This window comes from Macrosteles quadrilineatus, unplaced genomic scaffold (assembly GCF_028750875.1).
Source record: "Macrosteles quadrilineatus isolate MER2022 unplaced genomic scaffold, UCM_ALF_1.0 Scaffold_4__1_contigs__length_99947679, whole genome shotgun sequence".
Classification (NCBI taxonomy): Eukaryota; Metazoa; Arthropoda; class Insecta; order Hemiptera; family Cicadellidae; genus Macrosteles; species Macrosteles quadrilineatus.
This window is the reverse complement of record NW_026542597.1, coordinates 68975199-69001171: the sequence shown is the minus strand read 5'-3', so window position 1 is coordinate 69001171 and position 25973 is coordinate 68975199. Positions and strand designations below refer to the sequence as shown.

At 33.7% G+C, this 25973-nt stretch overlaps 1 protein-coding gene across 1 annotated transcript in view; it reads left to right on the top strand.

Moving 5' to 3' along the window:
- LOC128992643 (uncharacterized) overlaps positions 1-25366 on the top strand; it is a 30379-nt gene extending 5013 nt beyond the window's left edge. The window contains exons 3-13 of the mRNA XM_054416330.1: positions 1980-2075; positions 3339-3578; positions 4403-4505; positions 13395-13709; positions 14003-14108; positions 15198-15276; positions 16885-18792; positions 19805-19891; positions 20750-20998; positions 22684-22785; positions 23079-25366. Coding sequence (XP_054272305.1) covers positions 1980-2075; positions 3339-3578; positions 4403-4505; positions 13395-13709; positions 14003-14108; positions 15198-15276; positions 16885-18792; positions 19805-19891; positions 20750-20998; positions 22684-22785; positions 23079-23278 — 3485 coding nt within the window. The 3' untranslated portion in view covers positions 23279-25366. The remainder of the gene's footprint in view (positions 1-1979; positions 2076-3338; positions 3579-4402; positions 4506-13394; positions 13710-14002; positions 14109-15197; positions 15277-16884; positions 18793-19804; positions 19892-20749; positions 20999-22683; positions 22786-23078) is intronic.
- The last annotated feature ends 607 nt before the right edge of the window (positions 25367-25973 follow it).

The window sequence follows — 25973 nt, the reverse complement described above, 5'->3', positions numbered from 1 at the left end:
TTTATTGGTAGTGCTTTATAATTTTGACTAATAAAACTTGGTTCAGGTTTGTACCTTTACTTATTATCTAAGTTCAGTTACCTATTGAATTAAACTAGGCCTAAATTAAATAAGCGAAAGATACATTTACAATCCACACTTATTCTGAAAAACATACCAACAGTTTTAGTACTGTAGGCTAATTAAGTTATTGAGAGTTGACTTGACATTGATTTCAAGTTTTCATTATTTGAGGGTTAGTATTCGGTTAAAAAATGTTCACTATTCGAATACTATTCGAGGGAAAGTATTCGATTTTGAATTCAATTTGAAATTCTCTCTATTCGATTCGTATTCGATTCGAAAAGAAAAAGTGGTATTCGCACACCCCTAGTTACAGTACTGTATATTGCTGACGTCAATAACCTCTACGGTTAGTCAATGTCATAGTACTGTATATTACGAAGTCAATAACCTCTATGGTTAGGCAATGTTACAGTAGGCCTACCGTATATTATGTTGTCAATAATCTATGGTTAGTCAATGTCACAGTACTGTATATTACGACGTCAATAATCTCTATGGTTAGGCAATGTTACAGTACTGTATATTGCTGACGTCAATAATCTCTACGGTTAGCCAATGTCACAGTACTGTATATTACGATGTCAATAATCTCTATGGTTAGGCAATGTTACAGTACTGTATATTGCTGACGTCAATAACCTCTATGGTTAGTCAATGTCATAGTACTGTATATTACGACGTCAATAACCTCTATGGTTAGGCAATGTTACAGTAGGCCTACCGTATATTACGTTGTCAATAATCTCTATGGTTAGGCAATGTTACAGTACTGTATATTGCTGACGTCAATAACCTCTACGGTTAGTCAATGTCATAGTACTGTATATTACGACGTCAATAACCTCTATGGTTAGGCAATGTTACAGTAGGCCTACCGTATATTACGTTGTCAATAATCTCTATGGTTAGTCTTTGTCACAGTACTGTATATTACAACGTCAATAACCTCTATGGTCAGGCAATGCCACAAATTACTACAAATTACACACAAATTACAGTACTATATATAACCTAAAATGGTGTAATAATGTAATTTAAACTGACATTAAAAATTTCTTAATGTAATTGAAACTTTAACTCTGGTTTATTTTGAATTGTGGACTTCAAAGTTTATTGAGCTTAGAAATACAGGCTAATCTGTTCTATATATTCAGTAGAGTCTCAACTATCAGACCTAAGCAATAATGTCGTATAACACAGAAAATGATTATAAAAAACAAGGTTCACGATAGCGCTTATAGGGGGGTCGGTTGTTGACGATTGTGTCGCAAGGATTGAACATGTTGACAATCGTGTCATCGTTTCGGGATATGTTCTAGATGGCGCTGTGACCACAAGACATGTTGAATATAGCACTGTGACCACAAGACATTTTGAATATAGGGCTGTGACGGCGGAATATGTTGGTGATTGCGCTGCGAGCGTAATACATGTTGACAATGGAGCCGTGATTGCGGGAGATCTTTTCACTGGCGCTGTAACCTGAGAATGGGTTGACGATAGCGCCTCGAGCAATTACAATTCACAGATATAGATTTGCTCTGAGGCAAATGATTTGATGCCTACCAAAGCTACAACCTTTCCAATCCCTCTAACTGTTAGTTTCTGCATTTATTTACCTTGACAGCTAAATAAATCAAAAAATTGCAGCAGTCGCTGGGTCTAAACCAGACTACAAAGTTTTATCCCAATCCCCCAACATATGGGTTTCAATTCAATCAACTGAAAAAAATTTAATTTAAAGATAAAAAGGTAAAATTTCCCAATAATTTACCAATTACCTTTTCCAATTCACTTAATATTTTTGTTAGCTCATTGCTATATGCCTAGTACATTTAAATTAAAATTGTTGTAAATTAGCTTTTTTGCTTTTTATAAACTGACAAATATCTAATGGATTTTTATGATTTCAGGGAAGTTTGATGTAACAATGAAAGAATTGTCAAAGGATGATGGCCCAGACCATGTTCAGAAAAAAGAAAACCAGAATACAAAAAGGCCCTTAAGGAGTAAGTCTTGAATTTAATTTTGATGAGGATTTTTACAAATTGCACAGTACCTACTATACCGGTGGTCTTCTGTCATCTAATGGTCCGCACTTTCAATACTGGTGTAAAATAGTCAAATAAATTTTGTTGAGTGCGGTTTTAAGCCCAATGAGAGCTCTCAACAGAGCCTGCTCGATCGTCCTTTGTCAGGAGCGATCAGCCTACCTCAGAACAATCCTCCTACATGGGGAGCAACCGTTTTAGTTTGGGAACAATCATCCTACCTCAGAAGGGTAGCATCTCGTTACGTTATATCTCGGGAGAAATTGTCCTAAGTCAGGAGCATCCCCTATCGCAGACCCTGGAACTTTACCCAGCCATTGTTGGCTGAGCTATCCTCGGCAAACGTTTGCGATTTCACTTGTAATATTTTTCCCAGTGCAGGAAATATTTGTTGCAAGCGATCGTCATACACCAGAAGCAACCCTCCTACGTGGAGAGCGACTTCTATTTAATTTATTACATTTTATTATACATTTTATTATTTACATAATATTTGTTACATTTTTATTTTTAGCATTTTTCATCACTACTAAAATAAAAAATGGGAAAGCACAGTAAAACATGTAATGATAGCCTGCCAGCCAACGATTTAGTTTGATGCTCTATAATTATTGATATTTTATCTAGTCTCGCAATAATTGTAGAGTAATCTGGTATTTTTAATAATCCGGCAGAGTATCATTGAGTTCTGATTTTAATTCAAATAGCCGGCATTCAAGTTCACTAAAAGAATAGTAAATTTAAAAAAAGAAAAAAAATTAGTTTTCTTAATTTTTGTTTAAGTTTAAATTTTAAATGATAGCAAGAATAGACATATATTTGGCTCAACATCGAGCGTATCTTCATTGTCTATTTGCAAATATGTTTGATTTTGTTGTAAAGAATAGTTTTAAATTCAACACTACTCGCAGTGCAGACTTGAGGAGTGAACTTCACAAGACATAATTTGCAGCTATATCATCACACTCCATCACTGCTCACCCTATTCTTACCTTATTCCACAGTTTTTTAAAAATTTTTTATCTGCTATAAACAAAGCCTAATTTATGCTAAAAAAAAAAACTAATTTTTCTGAAAGACAGATTTATATTTTTTAGTCAAATATTTAAATATTTTAAAAGCTTGTGGGATACTTATAAAACTGAGTATAAGGCTTCACTGGTAAACCAATTTTTTATTCCTACCATTAAATTTCTTAACACGATAAAAATTTAATTTCAGAACCAATACCTAAGCGATCATGGACCACTGAAGAAAAGGATGCAGTGATGACTTTCTTCCATTTGGCGATCCAAAAACGTGTGGTTCCAGGAAAAAAAGAGTGCGAACAGTGCATCAGGCAGAACTCGGCTTTGGATCGTCGCTCTTGGCGCGACATTAAGTACTACATCCACAATTACTACAAGAAAATTACTACTTATTTGTCATGCAGCAACAATAAAAAGAAAAGGTCTTTAAAAAGTAAGTAATTTGTTGATGTCTGTCTTTCAAATTACACACTTATTCTGAAAAGGGATCATAATCCTAGCCAGGTTAGAAAGTAAGGATGTAATGGGTCAAATTATAAAGGGGTTAAGATTTTATATTTATTTATCGTTTGGGTGGTTAGGCCTATTATTGGGCTTTACAGAGGTTGCACTGTAGCTGGTACATAAGGTTTTCAGTTTTCACTATTGCAGGTTATGTTTTTTTAACTCATAAAAAACCCATAAAGTGCCCATTTTAACACTTAACCCTCACAAATTGCATTAGGGCCTGCAAATGACATCAGCCATCTCACTGCTTCATGACTTCAGTCATCTGACGATGAATGTTGGCAGGACCGCTTCACAATACACTGAACAAAAATAACTTTCTCGTTGTAAATCATAAATTAGGGCTCTTAAAAAAGACTGTCAATGCAGAACATGAATTTTTCCTCCTCTAAAAAATTAAATGGAACTAAAACCCAATATTTCCAAAAGGAGTCTCAAGGTATATTTAATGGACCTGTCCTTATACTTAGATGAATTAAAAATTGTATTCATGTAGGCTAAGTATGTTACTTTACCTATGAATAAATTCTTGACTATGACTAATTAAAAGATAAAAAAAGGTCAAACTTTCATTTAATTTAACACGAAAGGTCCGTGCAATCCGCTTCAGATATGTGTTAGCTAACTACCGCCCATGCCTAGTATATTTGAATTGAAATGTTAGTAAACAATTTGATCAACTAACCTTATAGTTCACTTAGAACATATTGTCTGTTTTTGTTTTTAAGGTTTGATAAATCTGTATTGCAGGGCAGTTTCCTGTTACAATCGAAGAATCCTCAAAGGAAGATTCTGATGACTCACACCATCCCCAGAAAAAAGACCAAAAGAAGACAAAAAGGCCCAAACCTAAGTACTCATTAAAATTAACATTGTTTAGTCCTAAATAAGAAATATATTGAAAATCTAACTAGGAAATTCATTTAGTTTGCCGTAGTGATGGGCGGATCCAAGAAAATGTTGGTACCGGTCAGGGCCGGATTTAACATTTTGGCGCCCCTAGGCCCAAATAATTTTCCGCCCCCTATAGTCTGGTCACAGTTACATTCCTTTAAGCCTGTATTTAAAACTATATCGTGCCCCTAGGCCTAAGTTAATTGCTTGAATACCACTCCACGTCGGAATTTTATCATTGCAAGTTATTTTAAGATTTGACTTGTTTAGCAACAATATGCCGTCTTAAACACGTTTAGCAATTTTATGCTTTTAGTAAATGTTCACGTTTGTGGGACTGAAACAAAACAACTCCACCCTCCGAGCATTCCTGCAAAAAAACATGGCCATTGATTCCAATTTCAGGCCCAATAACATGAACTCCATACACTACGTTTACCATAGATTAAACATACTCCTTTAGTAGACTGGTCATCATTCTTAGCTTAAAACATTTATTGTTATTAAACCCATTTTATCCTAAATAAAACGATCTAATCACAAACAATCAATCAATCAATCAATCAATCAATCAATCAATCTTTATTTGCCATAAGGATACATTTACATATCATTGACAAAGTCTATTTACAGTTTTCAAACCAAGTCATAACATAAACAACAAAATACTCTTACAAGCCAAATATTACAATTAACATTCAACTCTATTCACATTCTTAACCTAAATGAAAACCAAACTAAAGGACAATTTCTCCCAGTTTAAAATAATCATCCAGACTATAAAAAGGGTTTTGAAGTAGATAATTATAAAACATAGCCTTAAATTTGTTAATTGAATGTAAACTTATATTATTTTTTACTGAATTATACACTTTAATTGATAAAATTATGTGGCAATTACTAGTTTTACTAAGACGATGGGATTCTAATAGCGCAGTATTTTTAAAATGAGTGTTGTGACTGTGATTATTAAATTGAAGATATTCAGGGTTTTTTAATATATAAACAATCAGATCATAAATGAACAAATTTACTGCAGTTTGAATTTGCAGATCTATAAAAAGGGGTCCGCGGAATTGGCTATCTCTGGAACTCGCTAACCCCATGTTAAACGCCCTATCTTCAAATTTGGTCGATGAGAGGAACTCGCTAACTTGTTCGGTTTCGGAATTGGCTAACCCACTCTAGAGCCAGGTTAGCGAATTCCGTCCTCGTACGGAAGTCGCTAACTCGGTCCCTCGGCGGAACTCGCTAACTCCCAATCAGCGAGTTGGACAGCCTCGCGTGCTGTCCAATAGGAGCCAAGCACGAAGATTTTTGGCCAGTTTTGCCGAAAGTGTAGTACCTATATGATTGTATTGGTACCATAATATCGTATCCTAAGAATAATTAGGAGTAAGAGCAACGTAGTCGATAAAATAAATATATTTAGATGTATGTTTAATATTATTCTTATGATTATTAGGGTATAAAATGCATTATGGTCTTACCATAGACTAACCAACACTAGTAAACTTTACATCCCATTGTAAACTTTGAAGCTCGTTTTTCGTGTATAGTTCATGTCCGGTGACACTGATCGCTAGTGTCGACGAAATTGTGTTTCTATTATTTTATAGTTAACTTCATGATTTGTTCTTTACTGTTTGGTTATATAACTAGGGGACGTGTTATTAGTTATGATTAGAACGTTTTATTTGGTTAGACGAGGTGTTTAATTACTGAAAACAAGAAACAATTGTAAACAAAACACGACCTCTAAAGACAGTGCACCGGACAGAACTAACGATAAAACTGACTTCAGCTGATCCATAAGGATGAGAAATGTACTTATATAAGGGAGTATGTGTTATATATGGTTTTCTTACTTAAATAGTAGTTTATTGGGATGCAAAAAGATATTACTGTACATTTAATTGTGATCTTTTACATGTTATGAAATATCTATTCTCGTAGTCCACCATATTTGTTTCTTTTATTGGAATAAATACCATTTTGTGAACTTCTTCAAATAAAATGATTAAGTTCGTATTTTGTATACTGGGCTTGTAGCCTTGAATGCTTGTCCTTGATAGGTTATAATATTTGACTCTTTAAAGAGCTATTATATCTGTCGTGCGAGTGTTAACAATAGTTTGGTTCTTCTTAATATTTCTGTATTATTACCGAAATATTTCCGAATCATAGTATTAGTAAACAAATAAAAATAGTTACGGTATTTTTCTATAGCAGGCACATGATTTCCCTAGGTACATTAATTAATACCGTAACGCAAATCAAAAACGTTAACAATGTATTACAATATTTGCGCCTTTACATTAGTCAAGAAAAGGAATTTAAATGTTCTTACATTATGTTGTGAGGAAACATATAATCTATTAACAAAAATTGAAGCAGTATTGTAATATAGTCTATCCTATTCGAGGCAACCAACAAATAGACATTAAAAAAAACTCTCCAGGCGTTCTTGTTTGTTACCATTTTTATGAATGGTGGCCATAGCTAAAATTACCTCTTATCCAACAACAAAGCTATTGTCTATTGAGTGGCTCAGTACCGGGGAACGGGGAACCGAGCATGGGTTGGTATAGTTTATTTCGTTTGTAAAAGCAATATAAAGGAAACCCAACACTAAAATCAGGAAAATCCGTCAATTCATTGATTAAGAATCGTGAATTAAAATTACCCTGTCACATTTTAATATAAGAATATATTATATCTTGTCCTATTATTTACTATTGGGGCTTAGGTGTATAATCTAAAAACTGTTTTAAAATATATAGCAAAAAAATAATAACATTTACTGTATCTTCATTGATACTGACATTTTGAAATACGGCAGTGTACGATTATTTCGTTGTGCAAGGTTGGCAACGCTCCGTGCAGTGGGCGCTGCCGGGTTAGCGACTTCCAGAGTTAGCAAATTCCGCCGCGAGACAAAATCGAGTTAGCGGGTTCTGGAGTTAGCCAATTCTTGACTGAGACGGTTAGCCGGTTCCTGAGTTAGCCAGTTCCGACACACGACCGAGTTAGCGAGTTCGTGAGTTAGCCAATTCCTATGTCTCATAAAAAGAGGTTTGCAATGATCAGGGTGTGTCCCTGTCATAGCTCTTAAAGCCCTTTTTTTGGAGAATCAAAATTTCTTTTATTCTACCTTCTTTTATTCTAATAGGTCGTCTCCTGGTTATATTACAAGAAATTAAAACACACATCATAGAACTACCCCTAAACAAATAGAAACAAAAGTAAGTCAAACTAACGTCCAGTGTCACCAACATGAACTAGACTTGAAATTATCCATCATTTTATGTAAACACAAGTTACATTTCAACAAATATTGATTTTCACAATTTTAAACCAAACTGGCGAGTTTAAAGATAAGCTCGAGTTTCAAGGCCGTACTCTACTCGAACTCGAATACTCGCCCGTTTTGTGTTAATAGTATAAAAAAAATCGGATCCATTAAAACCGGATCCAGCCCAGGATCCGATTTTTTGTGGATCCGATCGGGCGTCGGTTCTAGCTCAGATCCGGTAGTCCGATATCCGGATCCGACCATCACTAGTTTGCAGGTTTGCTGTTGCGGGGTTATTTTTAGTAAATTTAACACAGTAGGGAATAAGCCATTACCGTAGGTCTCGCCATAAGACCTGGACCCGGGACCGATTTACTTTTCCGTTTTGAAGTCCACAGAGATCAAAAACACCACGAGTTCAAATTCATGTACAGGTTGCATACAAACTCTCTGGAACGCTTTTGTATATTTGTTCTTGGATCCCTAAAATTGAATAAGCTTGTGCTTATGCTTATGAATATACTTCACTTATTGAACACCTCCGGTGGAAGATCGAGTGACTTTCTGCGCCTGTTCTTCTCTTGAATACTGTAGGTTGGATAATCAAGATTTGACTAGATTTAACATTTAGGCCTACAAGAACAGTACAAAGCCATTATCTTAGTAGATAAAATATGACACCAAAATCAGTCTAAAGTAATCATTTGAAGACAAATATTTGGGTATACCATCATGTTTATTACTTCTCTAGAGTGGTGTCTTGATTTTTATCACACATTTAGTGTCTTGCGTCTGCGAGACCATTTTAGATTTTGTTTTTATATAACTAAAATCATAAAAGATAAAAATGTGTAAAATTATTACTCCTATATATGTTTACATTTTTATGGGGGTTATCGTGAAGAAAACCATCTGAGTATTGGTAACATATAAAAAAAAAATTAATACATTTATCAAAAGTTAAATACTGTTTTCAAATTACTAAAGACTTCACTGATGTATTATGAAATTTTATGGACTTGTTAGTGTAAAAAAAATAAACCATCAGAATTCCTTATATTCTTAACCTTTTGACTGAGACTTCAAAAAATGCATTTTTACCCATAGAGTAATGGCGACTTTGATTTGCCTACACCTTTGGTATCTTCAGACTGTGAGACCGTTTTTGTATCTTAAAAATATGTAAAATGATTACTATATTATAATTTTACAATATATAAAAAAATTACACTAGGCTATCATTATCTTATCTTACTAATATTATAAATGTGAAAGTTTGTGTGTTTGTTTGTTTGTTTGAAATTCAATCACGCATTAACCACTGGACGGATTGGGCTGAAATTTGGCATGATGATAGATCATATTCCCTATTAACATATAGGCATATTCTTATCTCAAAAATCGTTTCGGGCTCCGCCCCAGTGGTTCTGTAGTTCCCCATGTTAACCTATGAGTATTCATATTTAAAGGGAATTAAAGTATTTAGTCAGTTGTTTCAACTAAAAAAGTTGGTTCTATGATATGCAAAAGTACCGGTATTAAAAAGTTATAAGATTTACCAACAGGGTGCAGCACTATTATTGTTTTGCATTTATATAAACAGCTAATTTGAACTAGCCAGCCACAAAAAACTGTGATAGGCAATGAGAACTATCAAAGTAGGATTGTTTAAATTTGTGTTTATGTTTTTAATTGCATGAATAATTTGCGATATTTTGCGAATTTTTAATAATTTATATTTCTCTATTGTTTAGGTGGAGAGGTAGAACATTATTGCTATGGTAGATGTGTAATACTAAGTATACCGTAAATTTAAAGAAGCTAATTTTATCCAACTGTGGCCTCTCCCATTGCAAACGCTAAGTTAGAGTATAACTTCAATTAGCATTTTACACTTATATGCCAACCCCGTACAAAGGATGGGTACTCTGCTAGTAGTATTATACATAGCATAGTATTACATTATATATAGTACTATATTTCATTTTAGGTATCTTTGGTATGTTGGACCAATCACACCCTAGGTGTCTTCGGTGTAGGGGACCGACGTACCCAATTGCAGACAAATCTGTAACCTCAAAATTACGCCCTCGCATCTGTTGGTAGACTGATTCGAGGTAGGAAGGTAGCAGGAGACACAAGTCCTGCATCCTAGCGAGAGGAGCAGGAACTTGATGAAAATATTACGTCATCGGACTCACTCACCAAAGACACCACTCTAGGGTTAAAATGACTCAACTTATGATCTCAATTAAGTTAATACGTTCAGTGCGGCAAACCTTCAAACAGGCCCTCGCCTATGGCGGCGAGTCCGGGGCGTAGCCCCGCCGCGCAACTGAATCGGTGAACGCAATTGGCAATCAAATATTTCAGTCTGACGAATAAAAATAGAGCAGCGGTGATTGTGCTGCGTTAGCCCGAGAGTGGATGTAGTGTAGTTCACTGAAACACCCAAAGGTAGCAGCACTGCCTGGATCCGTAGCCAACTAGTGTCTTTGTAAAGTGGCTCGAAAAGAGAAAATTGCCGGAACCGGGACAAAATCAAATCAAATCAAATCAAATTATCTTTATTCACTTTATACATTTACATACATGAATACTGTCAACGCATACAAAATTGGTTATGCAACTTAATCTAAAAGACTTAACCATACAATTTGACAATTATTTTAGAATGTATAGCTAATTCATTTTTGATTTAGAAACTCGTCTATACTATAAGGAGCCAGATTAATTAAGAATGATTTTAATTTCTTTAAAAAATTGGGTTTGTTTTGATCTTTTTTTAGTAAGGCAGGCAAACTTCTTATGAATAAATTGCCGATATACGAAGGCTTCATTTTTGAAAGTTTCAGCCGATGATGACTTTTTACAGTAAGATTTTTCCACCTTGTATTGTATTTATGGGATACTTCAGTGTTTTTATCTTTATAAACATGCTGAATAGTTTTAAAAATATACAAACCATACACTGTAAAAATTTTCGTTTCTTTAAAGTACTTTTTCACCGACTTCTTATTCTTAAATTTTTCAATAACTCTAATGGCCTGTTTTTGTAGTTTTAAAACCTTTTTCAAATTTGTTTGTACTGTCCCACCATAAATTTTGATTCCGTAGCCAATATGACATTCTATAAGCGAGTGGTATATCAATTTTAACACAGCTTTATCACAGAGATAACAAGCCTGAATTAATTTTACCAACCAAATACTTAATATGTTCATTCCAATTTAGATGTTCATCAATTATCAAGCCTAAAAATTTGGTTGATTTCACCTGATTGATCGGGTTATTATTTAGAGTGATTTTAGGGGTTTGATCTTTTTTGAACTTATTTGTATGAAAGAGAACAAAATTTGTCTTGTTTGTATTTAGTGTTAAATTGTTGTTTGTTAAGAATTGTTCGATATTTTTGAGCTCCAATTCAGTAGAATTTTTAATATCGGTGATTGAATTACCCGAAGTTTTAAGATTGATATCATCAGCATATATACTTAATGTACTGGCTGACTCAGTCAATGCATTAGGGAGGTTTTTAATGTAGCATATAAATAAAATGGGGCCCAAAATAGAACCCTGAGGAACCCCTAGATGCGTTTGTAGTAAATCTGATTTTGTCTTCTGTATCCAATTGGTTTTTGATAAATAAGAGAGTTCTACAAATTGATAGCGATCCTCCAAATATGAAGTGAACCATTTATGTGTAACACCCTTAATACCCATTATCTTAAGCTTGTTTAGCAATACCATATGATCTACATTGTCAAAGGCCTGCGACATGTCCATAAACGTTCCTGCAGTATTTAAGCCCTTATCAACAGAATCTATTATTGCTTCAATTAGACTAATTGCTGCAGTGACTGTTGATCTTCCAGCCCAGAAACCATGCTGTTCATCATCAATTTGCTATGATCTGCTTAAAAATTCTATCAATCTGTTGTAAACTGCTTTTTCATATACTTTTGAAATTGTGGGAAGAACTGATACTGGCCGGTAATTAGAAACATCATTTTTAGAATTCTTTTTATGAACTGGTATGATTCTAGCAATTTTTAATTTATTTGGAAAATAGCCTGTAACAAATGAGGAATTTATAAGATGTGTCAGGATAAACTTTAATTCATCTTTTATCTCCTTTAGAATGGTGACTGATAAGCCATCATAACCGGATGATTTTTTGTTTTTAAAAGATTTGATAATTGAAACTATTTCAGTGTCAGTTACGGGTTTTTAGATAAAAATTTGAATTCAATGAAAAATCTATATTGTTGTCATCTTGAGTAGAGAATGATGGTTGAGTTGGTTTTGTGGTCATTGTTTATGCAAAAAATGAATTAAAGAAGTTGCTTACTTCTTCAGGTCTGCTTATCAGCTTCTCACCATTTTTCAACACAATGCCCTCAGTATCTTTTTGTTTTTTACTACTGTGAATTTCTTTGTTTATTATTGACCAAGCAGTTTTTGAAATTTTTTGCATTTAAGAGATCTGATTTGTAGTTTTTCTTTAAGGTATTAAGACTGTTAAATGTGGATTGTTTTAATAATCTAGCTCCCTTACTTAAATTAACAATAACATCCCTCTTTAGCTTTAAATCATAATTCATCCATTTTTTCTTATTTTAAATTTATTACTGGAAAACACTTGATAAAATATTGATAAAATAAATTGTTAAATATGGAATATTTGCATTCTGTAGGGGCCATATAAACATCCATCCAGTTTTCACTCTGCAACTTAAATTTAAACATCTCGATGTTCTCCAAACTGTAATTTCGGCAAGATTTAGTTCTGACTTTATCCTTTGGTTTTAATTTACTACCAGCAATGTCAAGCTCTAATACTTGTCCATCGTGGTCTGATAAGAATGTAATTAGACCATAAACGTATAACTTTACATTTGTTAAAAAATTATCTATTGCCGATTGACAGTTGTTTACTACCCTTGTGGGAAAGTTGATTAAATATCGCATGTTGTGACTTTTTAACATGCTCTGTAGTTCTTTAAACTTGTTATCTTTTACCATTACATTAATATTTATGTCTCCTGCTACTATAATATTTTTACAAAAATTTGAAACACTATCAATTAGGCTACAAAACTAAGATTATCAAGAAATAAATTAACATCGGCACTTGGAGATCGAGTATTGAAAAAGTATTGCCAGACAGGATTTTACAGGACATTTTAGTACCAACCTACACCAGACTAAAGCTTATATTCTAAGCTAAGGCTGGCAACAATTATAACGCTCCCCGGCAATGGCTGAGCTTACATTGAAGCAAGGTTGTTGGTATTGGAGAAGGAGGACATTTCCCGCCCCGCGCCAGTGGTGCCGGTACAGAGGGGCGTAAATTCCCGCCCCTAGCAATGAAAGTGTTAATCAAAGTTTTATGTATACCTTAGTCAGCTTGAAAACGTCAAGGTTTTCATGTGTTCAAATTATTAAAACCAATATGTTTAGGAATGTATGCATTACTAATTACTATTATTTTAAGCAGTTAGTAAATATTTATTTAAAAACCAATGAAAATAAAATAATTTTTGTTTACAGTGGACCTCTAAAGGAAAATATTTTACACTATCATAAAACAAACTTTTATTTTGGCAAGAGATTTGAGCCCTGCACAGATCCGCTAAGTTTTGGAACTATTGAAGCCAATCAAGATTATGTCAAAGGAGGTTCAAGAAATTTTGGTCCTTGTGCATCGTTCAAAAGTGATATTTTCATTAATACAGATGTGGATTCTTATAACAGCGAAGTTGTAACAAAGAAAGAGCTGAACGTGGAATATGAAGAAATACACATTGAAGATGACCATTCAAAAATATTTAGTGTTGGTCCTAAGAATGGTTCTAAACAAGAATTGTAAGTTTAATTTTTTATAAATTTATTACCGGTATAGCTTAGAAATAGCCAGTATTTATTGGTGTATGTATTACCTTTGACTATTGATAGAACAATATATTTGATACCTATTTTAAAGCTGTCTCTAGTTTGTCAAACAATACGGAAGTAATTAAATTGAGTGACAGAATGAAAATTTAAACAACTGATTTATATAAAAAAACGCCAACTTTTTTATTCAGTCAAACTGATAGGACAGCTTACTGCGAGCTTGATCTGTACAAATATTTACATTTAGTTTATTTTGATTTCAGATTGTTGACAAAAGATACTGAAGAACATTTTGAAAGCTTGAGCAGTATAGAACCACAGCCAACACAATTTGAAATGGAACCAGAAACTAAAAATAACCAGAGAGAGGTTTGTAAACTCACTAATCAATTCTGTTTCAGTATTAGAAAGTCTAAAACTGGAAAATAATACTTTGCTTCATTTTTAGTTTGACAAATTTTCGAGCCTTATTTTACGAGATAGCGTGGCGACGTCGCCAGTGACAGTAGATCGTGACGCTCTGGCTACGCATGTGTAATAACATCCATCAGGATCAATGCCCCATGACAGACTGAGGAGCCAGTTTCATCGCTGGCGATATCGCCAGGCTACCTTGTGTAACAAGGGCCTTAGATCGAATCCAAATAATTTAATCCAACCATAATAAACTATTTTATTTCAATTTGTATATAGAATATGCAGATGCCACTGTGCTGTATAATGTATTATCTCATAAGTCATGTTTACGCACGGGCAGGCCTCAGTAAGTATATTTTAAGTTACCCGTAGTAAATAACGTGCTACGTGAAACATACCAGTCTGTTTTTTGCAAGTCGCACAATTTATGTAGTCCCGGCATATTGTGTTGTGTTGTACCAAGAGAATATGCCTAATACGAAAAAGCTTTTGAAACTTTTCATAATTTTGTTCTAACGGTTTGCCCACTATGAATTAGCTTCAATTACTAGCATTATTGGACCAATACAGTGCACCCGACGATTTCACACTTTCTTTCTGCACCTTATTCTTTTCAGCACTAAGATCAACAACAAAGACTCGTCCTGATTTCTTGACATCTTGTCTTCAACTAAGATGAGATGACAACATCTTGTGACAACAGATTGCATGTAACAAAATTCTGTTGTCTTTGCATCTAGCGAGATTTTGCGAGTAGCATAGAGTGTAAGTGCTTGCGACTGGTATCTAACAAAAAAATGCACCTCGCACCAGTGTAGCTCCTTAGGGCTTGCTATTTCATCAATTACACGTTGAGTGTTACTTATTATTGTGTGCAAGTTTACTAGCTAAGTTGTAGCTATAACTACAACCCACAAAGTTTTTACAGAGTTATGTTATGCTGTAATGTAGTTATATGTATTGTTTCATTGTTATTTGATGGCTTGTGTTTTACAAATTACCCATGACAATAAAAATGTCTCTAGCCTATCTTTTTTTCAGCTAAGCATGGAGGGTAGCAGGGACCAGATGATAGAGGGGACGTGCCTTAAGCCTCAAGAACAAGAAACTCCTATTCAAGGTAGGGCTAGGCCACAAATCTTATAACTAGGGATGGGGGTTGATTCCAAAAGTCGATTCTGACTCCACTGTTTCTTGGCTTTGAAATCAGAATCGACTGCTCAAAGCTGATTTTGATATCGATACCCAACAAATCTCCGAAGATCGCAAGATTGATAAATTACCAATATTGGTGCGGTTGCGCGCAAGAACACGATGACAATTTCTTAACCACTGGAGACAATGATGATGTCTACATGGCCACCAGAGCTGATCAGAATTTCGCCGCGATCATGGACGACGACCGCGGGAGATTTTCAAGATTTTTCCGCGATCGCTGGAGATGTTAATAATGTTTTCATTACCTCAGAGCAATATTCAAGATTTTGCCTTGACTGTGATGATGTTTCCGTGACTGAGAAAGATATTCAGGAATTTCACAGTGATCACAATAGGAGAGTTATTCAACTTAAATTGGCTAGTTTGAATTGTATACTGATTCATTTATTCTTTCTTTACTTGAAAAACACCCCATTACCAAAAACATACCTTGGTTGGAAAGACATAAAAACAGTGGTTGGTGTAAATTAGAATAACCAATCCATTCAGCAAATTTGGTAAAACTTAAAAAAATGTATCATCATCGAGAATTCTGACACATTAACATATCAGTAAAAAAATATTAGTTTTAGCACTGTAAAGTATAAACTATTTTTTACTTACTCTCACCTAAAAGCAGAAATGAACTGTCGCATGAATGCGGCGTTTAAGCTATACAGTAGACTCTCACTCATCCGGATTGGCCTTGTCCGGACTCCCGCTAGTCCGGATTGGCAATCGTGATTTTTTAGTGGCACAGTACAGTAGAAGTCCGATTATCTGAGCTAAACGGGATCGAGACTATCTTGGATAATCAAAATCTCGGATAACATGGCAGTAAAAATTGTTACTCGAGGAATTGCATTTGCCCGGCTATCAATATTGTGGGCCTGGGAAAAAATTGAAAAAAAGGCTATATACAGTACTGTATTTGCTCGACTCTCAATAGTGCGGATTTATCGTAATCCGGACCGGACGTCGGCCACATTAGTAGTCTGCCGGATAAGCGAGAGTCTACTGTATTTAAAAAATTTAATAATTTTAACCATTGTATTCGCTATAGACCGTTCATCTCAAATATGCGACATTGCAAAACGTTATCAAAAATACAAAAAACAAAAAAATAAGAATATATTATTTATAAACACAATTGTACCGTATTACAAAGTAAATGATCACTGTTTAACAGGTTTTTGCCCGTGGTCTGCGTGTTCTCTTAACCAAGAGACAGCCGGTCTATGTGTAAGATTTAAATGTATACCTCGGCCCGTGGCAATGACCGCGGCGTCACATCTCGTTAGCAAACTTGTTAACAACATGTTAATTTATTTGTTATCAATGGCCTGTAAATTAAGAGTATTTAAATCTAGGATTTAAATGTACAAAGTTGAAGATTTGAATAATTAAAATGATTAAATTCAATTCTTTAAGACAGCAACACACAATTTGGTGCTTATTTTAAGCTGAATATTAATAATTGTAAGATTCCTGTGCATTTTACATTGGCTAACACAGTTAATTTATGTTACAGGAAGGAATCCATGGATTGAGAGACCAGTTGAATACATTAACCCCGATGGAACACTAAAGAAGACTAAATCAACATTTCATTTATTCAAAATTCTTAAACCACAATCACTTAGCAAACCACCCCTTTTGGAACATGTTGGGATTATACTACCAAGCAATACCAATGATACAAATCTTATAAGCAAAGAAAAAACTACCACAAATTACGAGGAATTCATCACAGCTGAGTCAGTTGATGAATATATACAGTCACAAGAGAAAAATGAACTGGTCTCAGATACTGTTGAACATGATGTTAACCAATCACTTGAGAAAAATGAACTGGTCTCAGATACTGTTGACCATGATGTTAACCAATCACATGAAAAAAATGAACTGGTCTTAGATACTGTTGAACATGATGTTAACCAATCACTTGAGAAAAATGAACTGGTCTCAGATACTGTTGACCATGATGTTAACCAATCACATGAGAAAAATGAACTGGTCTCAGATACTGTTGACCATGATGTTAACCAATCACATGAGAAAAATGAACTGGTCTTAGATACTGTTGAACATGATGTTAACCAATCACTTGAGAAAAATGAACTGGTCTCAGATACTGTTGACCATGATGTTAACCAATCACATGAGAAAAATGAACTGGTCTCAGATACTGTTGACCATGATGTTAACCAATCACTTGAGAAAAATGAACTGGTCTTAGATTCAATTAAAGATTATATTGTTATGAATAAGCCCAAGTGCAATAACCAGTCAGACGAGACAACAACGTCTGTTGAAGATAAAGACTTAAATGTCGTAAATGAACAAAATAAACTTAGTTTAAAAGAAAGACAATCTAATAAGGAAAAAGGAAATGAAAAGCAAACAGGAATTGTTGGAAATGAAGTAAAAAAGAATGATAGAGGAAAGGTAATAAGAGTCGGTCACTGTTGCATGTTTTGTTATAAAGTAATGAACAAATTACACAGACATTTTCAAGTTAAACATAGCACAGAAATTGAGGTAGCCAAATTGTTGGCCATGCCGATAAACTCTCTTATTAGGAGAAATGGATTTATAGATTTGGCTAGAATCGGTGATTACCATCACAACATTGAAGTGTTATCAAAGAGATCTGGTAAATTGATCGTTGTCCGTCGGCCTAATCTGGGAGAGGATTTTTCTTATAGAAAATACACACCGTGTCCTTACTGTTTAGGATTCTTACTGAAAAAGCATCTTTGGTTACACGTTAAGCATTCATGCAATGTTAGGAGAGAAAAATCACATGAAGAACCATCAGCTAAAGAGCGAAGAAGAGTTCAAGCTGATAGTCGAGTTTTGTTGATGAGTTCTCTAAAACGAAATCACAACCAGCCAGCAATTTTTAATGAAAATATCTTAAAACCTATGAAGGATGATAAAGTAACAGAGACATGTAAAAATGACCCCCTCATACTAAAACTAGGCAATTCACAATTTGAAAAGTATGGATTAACCAAACACGAATCAATAAGACAAGAAATGAGACAGTTGGGACGGCTTCTACTAACACTAAGAGAATTATCAGGGGGTGGAGATAAAACTTTAAAAGATTGGCTTGAACCATTTGAGATTGATAATTTGGTAGCTGCAGTGAAACAAATGTGTATCAAAATTGATTCAGAAAATCAAACATTACATCCTCAGTATAAAATTCCTCCCTTGGCTGTTAAATTAAGACTCAGTTTGAGGAGATGTATCACTATTGAGCGAGGCGAGGCCTTAAGAGATTGTAATAAATCAAAGAGTGAATCTTTAAAAGATTTTCTAGATTTAATGGAAACGCAGTGGTCTATACAATTTGCTTCGATTTTAATTGACAAGTCACAAGAATCCAACAAAGTAGTTGATGCAAATTCAGAACATAATCTCAATGCAGGTAAATATCTCAAGTAAACATAATTTTTATTTCTTGTTATATAGTTAAACTCCAATAATCCGAATAAATGAAGACCCTTACACATTTGGATGATGAAAAATTCAGATAATTGGATTTTTACCAAAATTTGCAGTATTTTACAGAAGATAGGCCAAGTTAAGCTGAACTTTTAATATTAGGATCGCAGAACGCATCTGCAAAGATTTTGCAGTTAAAACTCAATACAACTAAGTTATGTCCGTTCATTTTTAAAACTGGCAACAACTATAACATGGGATGGAACCTCCAGTTATATCATCTATCAGTATTCAAAGGCACTACTCTTTAGTGGGTGTCACAGCAAGCTCATGCCAACGCAAACGCATTATGTATAAGATATTCTTTACGGGGTGCAATTTATTACAGAAGCATCACTCTTATCACAAACCTAAAATGGTGTAAGAATGCAATTTGAATTGACATTAAACTTAAAAAGTAACTGAAACATTTAAACTATGGTTTATCTTAAATTGTGAACTTCAATGTTTATAGAGCTTAGAAATAGAGACTATAAAATATGTTCATTATGTTGCTATAGTTTAGTTAGTATAATCATAATCTATAATACAGTATTTTCAGTTGAACCACTAAACATAGAAGTAAATTTAACAAATGGAAACCCGGTACAGGGTTCAGACTTTGTAGTAATTGATCTGAATCTCTTTAGAGGTTTTGTTGCTATATATTTATTCCTATGTGGATAAACCCATAGACAAATAGAATAAATATAGACCGTCAGCTGTGCTGTGGTTAGCAGAAGTTTTGGCGTCCACCGTTAGGTTTGCCGTGTAACGGCGCACACCGCTGCAGCGTCTGCTTGTCGCATACGGCTCCTGTGCTCCCCGCCTGCAGCAGTGTGCGCCGTAACTACACGGCAAACCCTAGCGGTGGGCGCCAGAACCTTCCTTTGACAGTCTATATTTATTCTATTTGTCTATGATAAATCTAAATAAAACAAAATAAATTGTTGCAGAAACTTTAAGTGTTGGAAAAGACATACCAGCTCAAGTAGAAAAGCTGGCAAAACATGGACACAATAAGGAGAAAATTTCTTTAAAAAGTAAGTAATTTGTTGGTGTATACCTTTCATATTAGACTCTGTTCCTGAAAAAGTAAGCAATTTAAGTGTCCTTAACATTAAAAAGGGAAATCATCTTAGTAACTAAATTCATTCACAGATATGGATCTGCTCTGAGGCAAATGGCACGATGCCTGCTACTTTTCCACTCCTGACTAACTGACTAAACTGTTAGTTTCAGCATTTACCTTTAGGTACCAGCAGTCACTGGGTCTAAACCAGACTACGCAGTTCTATCCCAAACTCCACCCCCCCCCACGTTTTATGTTGATTGAAAAAGGTTTAGTTGAAAAAAATGTAATTTAAGGGTAAAAAAGTAGCCTTTTCTATTTATTTACCTCTGCCGGCATTCAAGTCCATTAAATGAATAATATCTATCTAAGGTTTTCTTTTATTTAGGGGAAAAAAATATTCTCTTCTTGATTACAAGAATACAGGTATATATTTTGCTCATCATCGAGCGTATCATCATTATCTATTTGCAGATATGTTTAATTTGTCTGTTAAGAATAGTTTTTAAACTCAACAATACCGTACTCACAGTAGAAACTTGAGGAGTGAATTTCACGAGAATGAAATTTGCAGCTATATCTGCACACTTCATCACTGCTCAAATCTTACACAGGCCTTAGTTTTCTACCATTTTTATCTGCTATCCAAACAAAGCCTTATTTTTATTTTTTTTTATCATATGTCTCAGACGGATTTTTATTTTTTGTCAATTATTTGAATCCATGTGGAATAGTAGTTAAAACTGACTATTTTTAAGGTTTCTTTGGTGAACAAAATTTTTATTCCTAAAATTAAATTTCTTAAAATAAGATAAACATTCTATTTTAGAGCCAACACTTAAGCGACCTTGGACCACTGAAGAAAAGGATGCAGTGATGACTTTCTTCCATTTGGCGATCGAAAAGCAAGTCATTCCAGGAAAAAAAGAGTGTGAACAGTGTATAAGGCAGAACTCTGCTTTGGAACGTCGCTCTTGGCGCGACATTAAGTACTACATCCACAATTACTGCAATAAAATCAAGAAAATGACTACTAATTTGTCATCCAGTAAAAACAAAAAGAAAAGGTCTTTAAAAAGTAAGTAATTTTGCTAAAATGTCCATCTTTCAAATTATACACTTTTTCTGAGAAACTTACATAATCCTAGCTAGTTATTTTTATTTACTACCCCATATGATGTATCTGGAATTTGAAGGCAAGAATCGTAGGGGAGAGTGGGGTAAGACCGGGTAGCTAAGATTTACGTAAGACACATATTCATTGTTTAAAGAAACATTATTGTAGTTTGCGCAACGATTGCGTAAAGGTAGTGTTTATGACATGAGTCGAAAATTTAAGGTACGAGCCTTGGTGAGATGCCTTGAAAACTTCTACGAGTGTCGTTAACACTATTTACGCAAGTTGCGTACACTACTTTACCTACGACGGTGTTTTAATTACTAAAAATCACTACTCATAACTTCTAAGAGAGTTTACGTTTTTGTTTAAAACCTCTCATTGCCACTGATAGTGATACAACAAAACATTATACCAAACACTAACTGTACCACTTAACAATTAAATTGGCCTGAACAGCTGATTAGTTCGAATCATTACAATTTTACTTCTTCCCTCACAATCCTTGAACCTAATTTGTCCGTTCGTGTTGTTCTGAGTAAAACTACTGTTATGAAAATAAACAATGCTGTTTTGTGAAACTTTCAATTCTAAGAACTGAACTGAAACTGCTACTTTAAAAAAACCGTCCTAGGTAAAAATAATTACACAGTTAAGCTTGTGTTAACTTGTTTATCAAGTGCCCCATTTTAAAATGAATAGTCCTAATAGTTTTTTTATTAAAGCATTTTTTTCTAAGCATAGTCCAGTTTGTATTTTTTAATGCAATATTTCATCAGCCATACAATGTGAAAAATATGAAAATGCTTATGGAAATAAAAAAGTTTTAATAGTTTGACAAAAACATTGGTTGCCTACTATCGATGTGGAAAACATTAAACATTGATAGAAAACATTTATGTTTTGAATTCATCAGCTCGATGCTCATCCCTAGTACCATCAAGTTACTGGGTGAAAAGCAAACTACTTACTTGGTTTTACTCCAATCTAACCTCCATCTTTGCTATGTTTCATAAAGGTTTACTTTAAAAAATGCAATTTTTAAAATACCCCCGCTGCAGCAAACCTGCAAAACTAAGCAAATTTCCATTTACCGGAATTGATTTTCAATTAAATCTATTCAAATAATGTCAGGTTTAACGAGTACCTAGGTTTGGACAGGGACGCTAATAAAATGTATTTTTTTAGTTTTCTCCATAACAATAACTGTAGAAAAACACTTCAATATACTAAATTATTTGTTTTTAAGCTCTTAAAAATGGTCTAAACATAATTTGCGAGTTTTTGCGTTTTGAGGTTGAAAATTGGGAAAAGCCAACTTTCAACCCATAAAACCCCATTCCCATTGTCCGATCAAAATGAAAAAGTAATTCGGTCTTGGGCCTAGGTCTTACCCTTGAGACCTACGGTAATAGCTACTTCCCTATAGGGAAATTCGCTAAAAGGTATAAAATTTTCTTTTAATTTACCTCTGACCTATTTCAATCCACTTAAGGACTTTTGTTAGCTTACTGCAATTTTATATATTTAGTAAATTTTATAAATTGACTTGTTAGTTACTATTTAATCAACTAACCTTATATAGTTCACATAGACCATGTTTTTTTAGAAACTGAAACTTGTACAATAAATTTGTATGTTTTCAGGGAAGTCTGATAAAAAAGTTAAAAAATCGTCGAAGGACGATTCTGATGATCCGGACTATGTCCAGAAAGAAGAACGCAAGAAGACAAAAAGGCCCTTGAAGAGTACGTATTAAATATATTATTTATTAGGTGTTTTAAGAACCCTATAGTAGAATATTGTTAATCTGTCACCTGATGGTACATCACTTTCAATAACCTGGCATCGGTCTAAAGTTAAAAAAAGGTTTTTTTCAATGCTGTTTTAAGCCAAATGATTGTTTAAAAGACAGTTTTAGACTTTAATGGTTGATTATTTATATGAATGTGAAATAGTTATAAAACTGAGTATGTTTCTTTGCTAAACCAATTTTCAAATTCCTACCAGTAAATTTTTTAAAACAAGATAAACATTTCAGAACCAACACTTAAGCGACCTTGGACACCTGAAGAAAAGGATGCAGTGATAACTTTTTTCCATATGGCGATCAAAAAACGTGTGGTTCCAGGAAAAGACGAGTGCGAACAATGCATCAGGCAGAATTCAGCTTTGGAACGCCGCTCTTGGCGCGATGTTAAGTACTACGTTTACAACAACTGCAGAAAGTCAAGAAAATGACATTCATTTTGTCACAACCTAAAGTAAACGAATGCAGTGATAATACTTCTGATAGTTAATATTAAGAATATGTCATAAAATAATATTTTCTGAAAGAAGGGTGCCAAATCTTGGCTTTGCTTTTAATTGATTGTAATGAAGATAAAAAACCAATATTTTTTTAATAAGAATATTGCATTTTACATTTAAACTGTCAGCCCCTTAAGGGTTATTTGTTCATTAGGATTGGTTTCAATTGTCCATCTAACTAGAAATATCTGTATTTAGGTAACTTGATTATAATATTGTTGACCGCAAGATTATACAATCAAATAAGAGTATTTCATCACTAGGGCGTAAAATGACTCTTTTTGACCCAAATTTACCTTGGTCGGAAAGTGAGCGAGGGTTGAAAAGACACTTCGTCTGTGTGATGAACCCTATTTTATGTCATTTTGCATAATCAAAAGACTAAGCTAGAATACAAAAATACTTTTCATGTAAAGATAACCTGTCAAGATGACTTCCAGCTTGTTTTCAATTCAGCTAATGTAAACAAGCAGCTCTTAAGTGATTCAATCATATCGTCCATTGGTATTGTGTTTTTGCACATTATACCACTGATATGTCTATTGAACAATAAGCTACAACCGATTAAATCAATAATTAATTAAATCAATAATTTTGTTCCATGTGATGGCTTACAATTGAAATTTACAACAGCTGACTTTTCTAAGAACTGAAAAGGCTTTTTATTCCGTAGGGAGTAAAAATGCTACTTTAGATCCACAACACATGTATTAAAAATGGCTATTATTATGTTGCATTATTAAAAAAAAATTTTTTTAGTGGTCTATATTAGCTCTTGGCGGGCCCTGAAGTCATTAGTTTTTGACTTATTTGCAATACAATTTTTGCCTCTCTTGAAAAAAAACCACGTTTTCGGATGGTTTTTAAATAAAATCAAACCCATAGAAGAAAAAATTATAGCTTATGAAGATAAAACTAATCCACAAAGGGTAGATTTTGAAATAGAGTAGTTATAAGTAGAACCTAAATCCAATTTTCATAAAAATCTGTACTGTATGGGATTAATACAGTTACACTTTTTGTTACCGTCATTGACTAGACCATAAGAGACCATTGTAAGCCTTGTTGGTATAAACTAAGCTACTGGCTGTGATAAATTTGTATGTATTTATTTATTAATAACTGATAGAGGGGATTTTGTAAATATTGAAATAGTTGTATTAGGCCTATAATATTTGTGTGTGTTTTTTTGTTCATGATTTGTCTATTAATTGTCTAGCTTAAGCATTTTTTACCAAATTGTAATTTGTGTTGACACTAGTTCTATTTAAACTATAACTAACATTGCCTTGCCTATTTTGTATCATGTAACTTAGACTTTAGGAGGCCTAAGTCTCTTGAACAATTGGGACTCTTTTAATCCTTACTGTTGCGTTAAAACTTCCATATTATATCATGTTAGAGTTAAACACAGAATATACAGGGTGGAAAAAAGTCCCACGAAAGTTAAATATATCATGAAATAATACAGATAGAGCTACAAAAGTCAAAACTTGGTTCAACGTCGATGTAAGAAGGTATTCAACATTATTCCAACAATATTACTTGGTACAATGAACAACCTCAATATAAATCTAATACAGACATGAAAACCATAGATAACATAATGTGAATTCAACTGTACTAATGGCCAATTTCAATTTATTCTATGGCAATAATTTATATTTGTTAGGAGATTGTTTTGTTTTTTGCTATTTGCACTCTTTTTACCAGTCAGCCTATGGTAGGTAATGGCTGGCTTAAAAAAGAACTTAAGTCCATGGGATTGTATTTTTCCCCCTCCTGGATATAATTAATATTGTAATGTTGAGATATTTGTTTTAGTTACGAGTGTAAAGTTTTTGTTTGATGATGATTATTTAAAATATTATACGCTAATAATTAAGTTTTGATTATGTGTTTTTTTGCAATTTATATACGTTTTTAACCACAGTTGTACGTTTTATTTGGCAAATGCATAGGACTACTGTTGAAGTAAATTTTGTTTATTGTGTGATGAAATAAAACTGTTAATCTTTAGTTTTTGGTATATTTGATACTCCCAAATCATCAGTAAAATTTAAATTTCTATTATATTCGGTAATAGTTCTACTATCTGGTTTTTCTAGCAGCTTTAAAACATTTTTTTCTAATTTTAGTCTTATATCTCACTGCTTAAACACAGGTGAAGCTACTAGCCTGTTAGCAAAAATATTTTATCCGCTCTCTCTTTATATTTACCTGTGAAAATATATAAAAAATCAAAAACTGGATTCCAAGTATGGGCTTACCGTAATGTTCTTTTAGTCCTAGATAAGTGCCCATTCAAAACATAACTTTTTATTGTTTTTAACATTCACTTGAAATAACATGTTTAGATTTGACATGTCATGCTGTAAATTGTCTTAGTCATTTGGAACTTAACATGACAATGCTTCCGATAAAATTCTGCCACCTTGGTACTCTTATGTAAAAATGTATTAGGAGACTAGGAGTCTTCATGGTTGACTGGACTATTAATGTTCTTAACAAGTTAAACTCAGAAAATAATTAATTTTGGAATTAGGGGGCCAAAAAGGAGTAGGAATTTTGATGGTCAACTCATGTAGTAAGGTTCCTACTAGGTTTCATCAAAGGTCCATGGTAT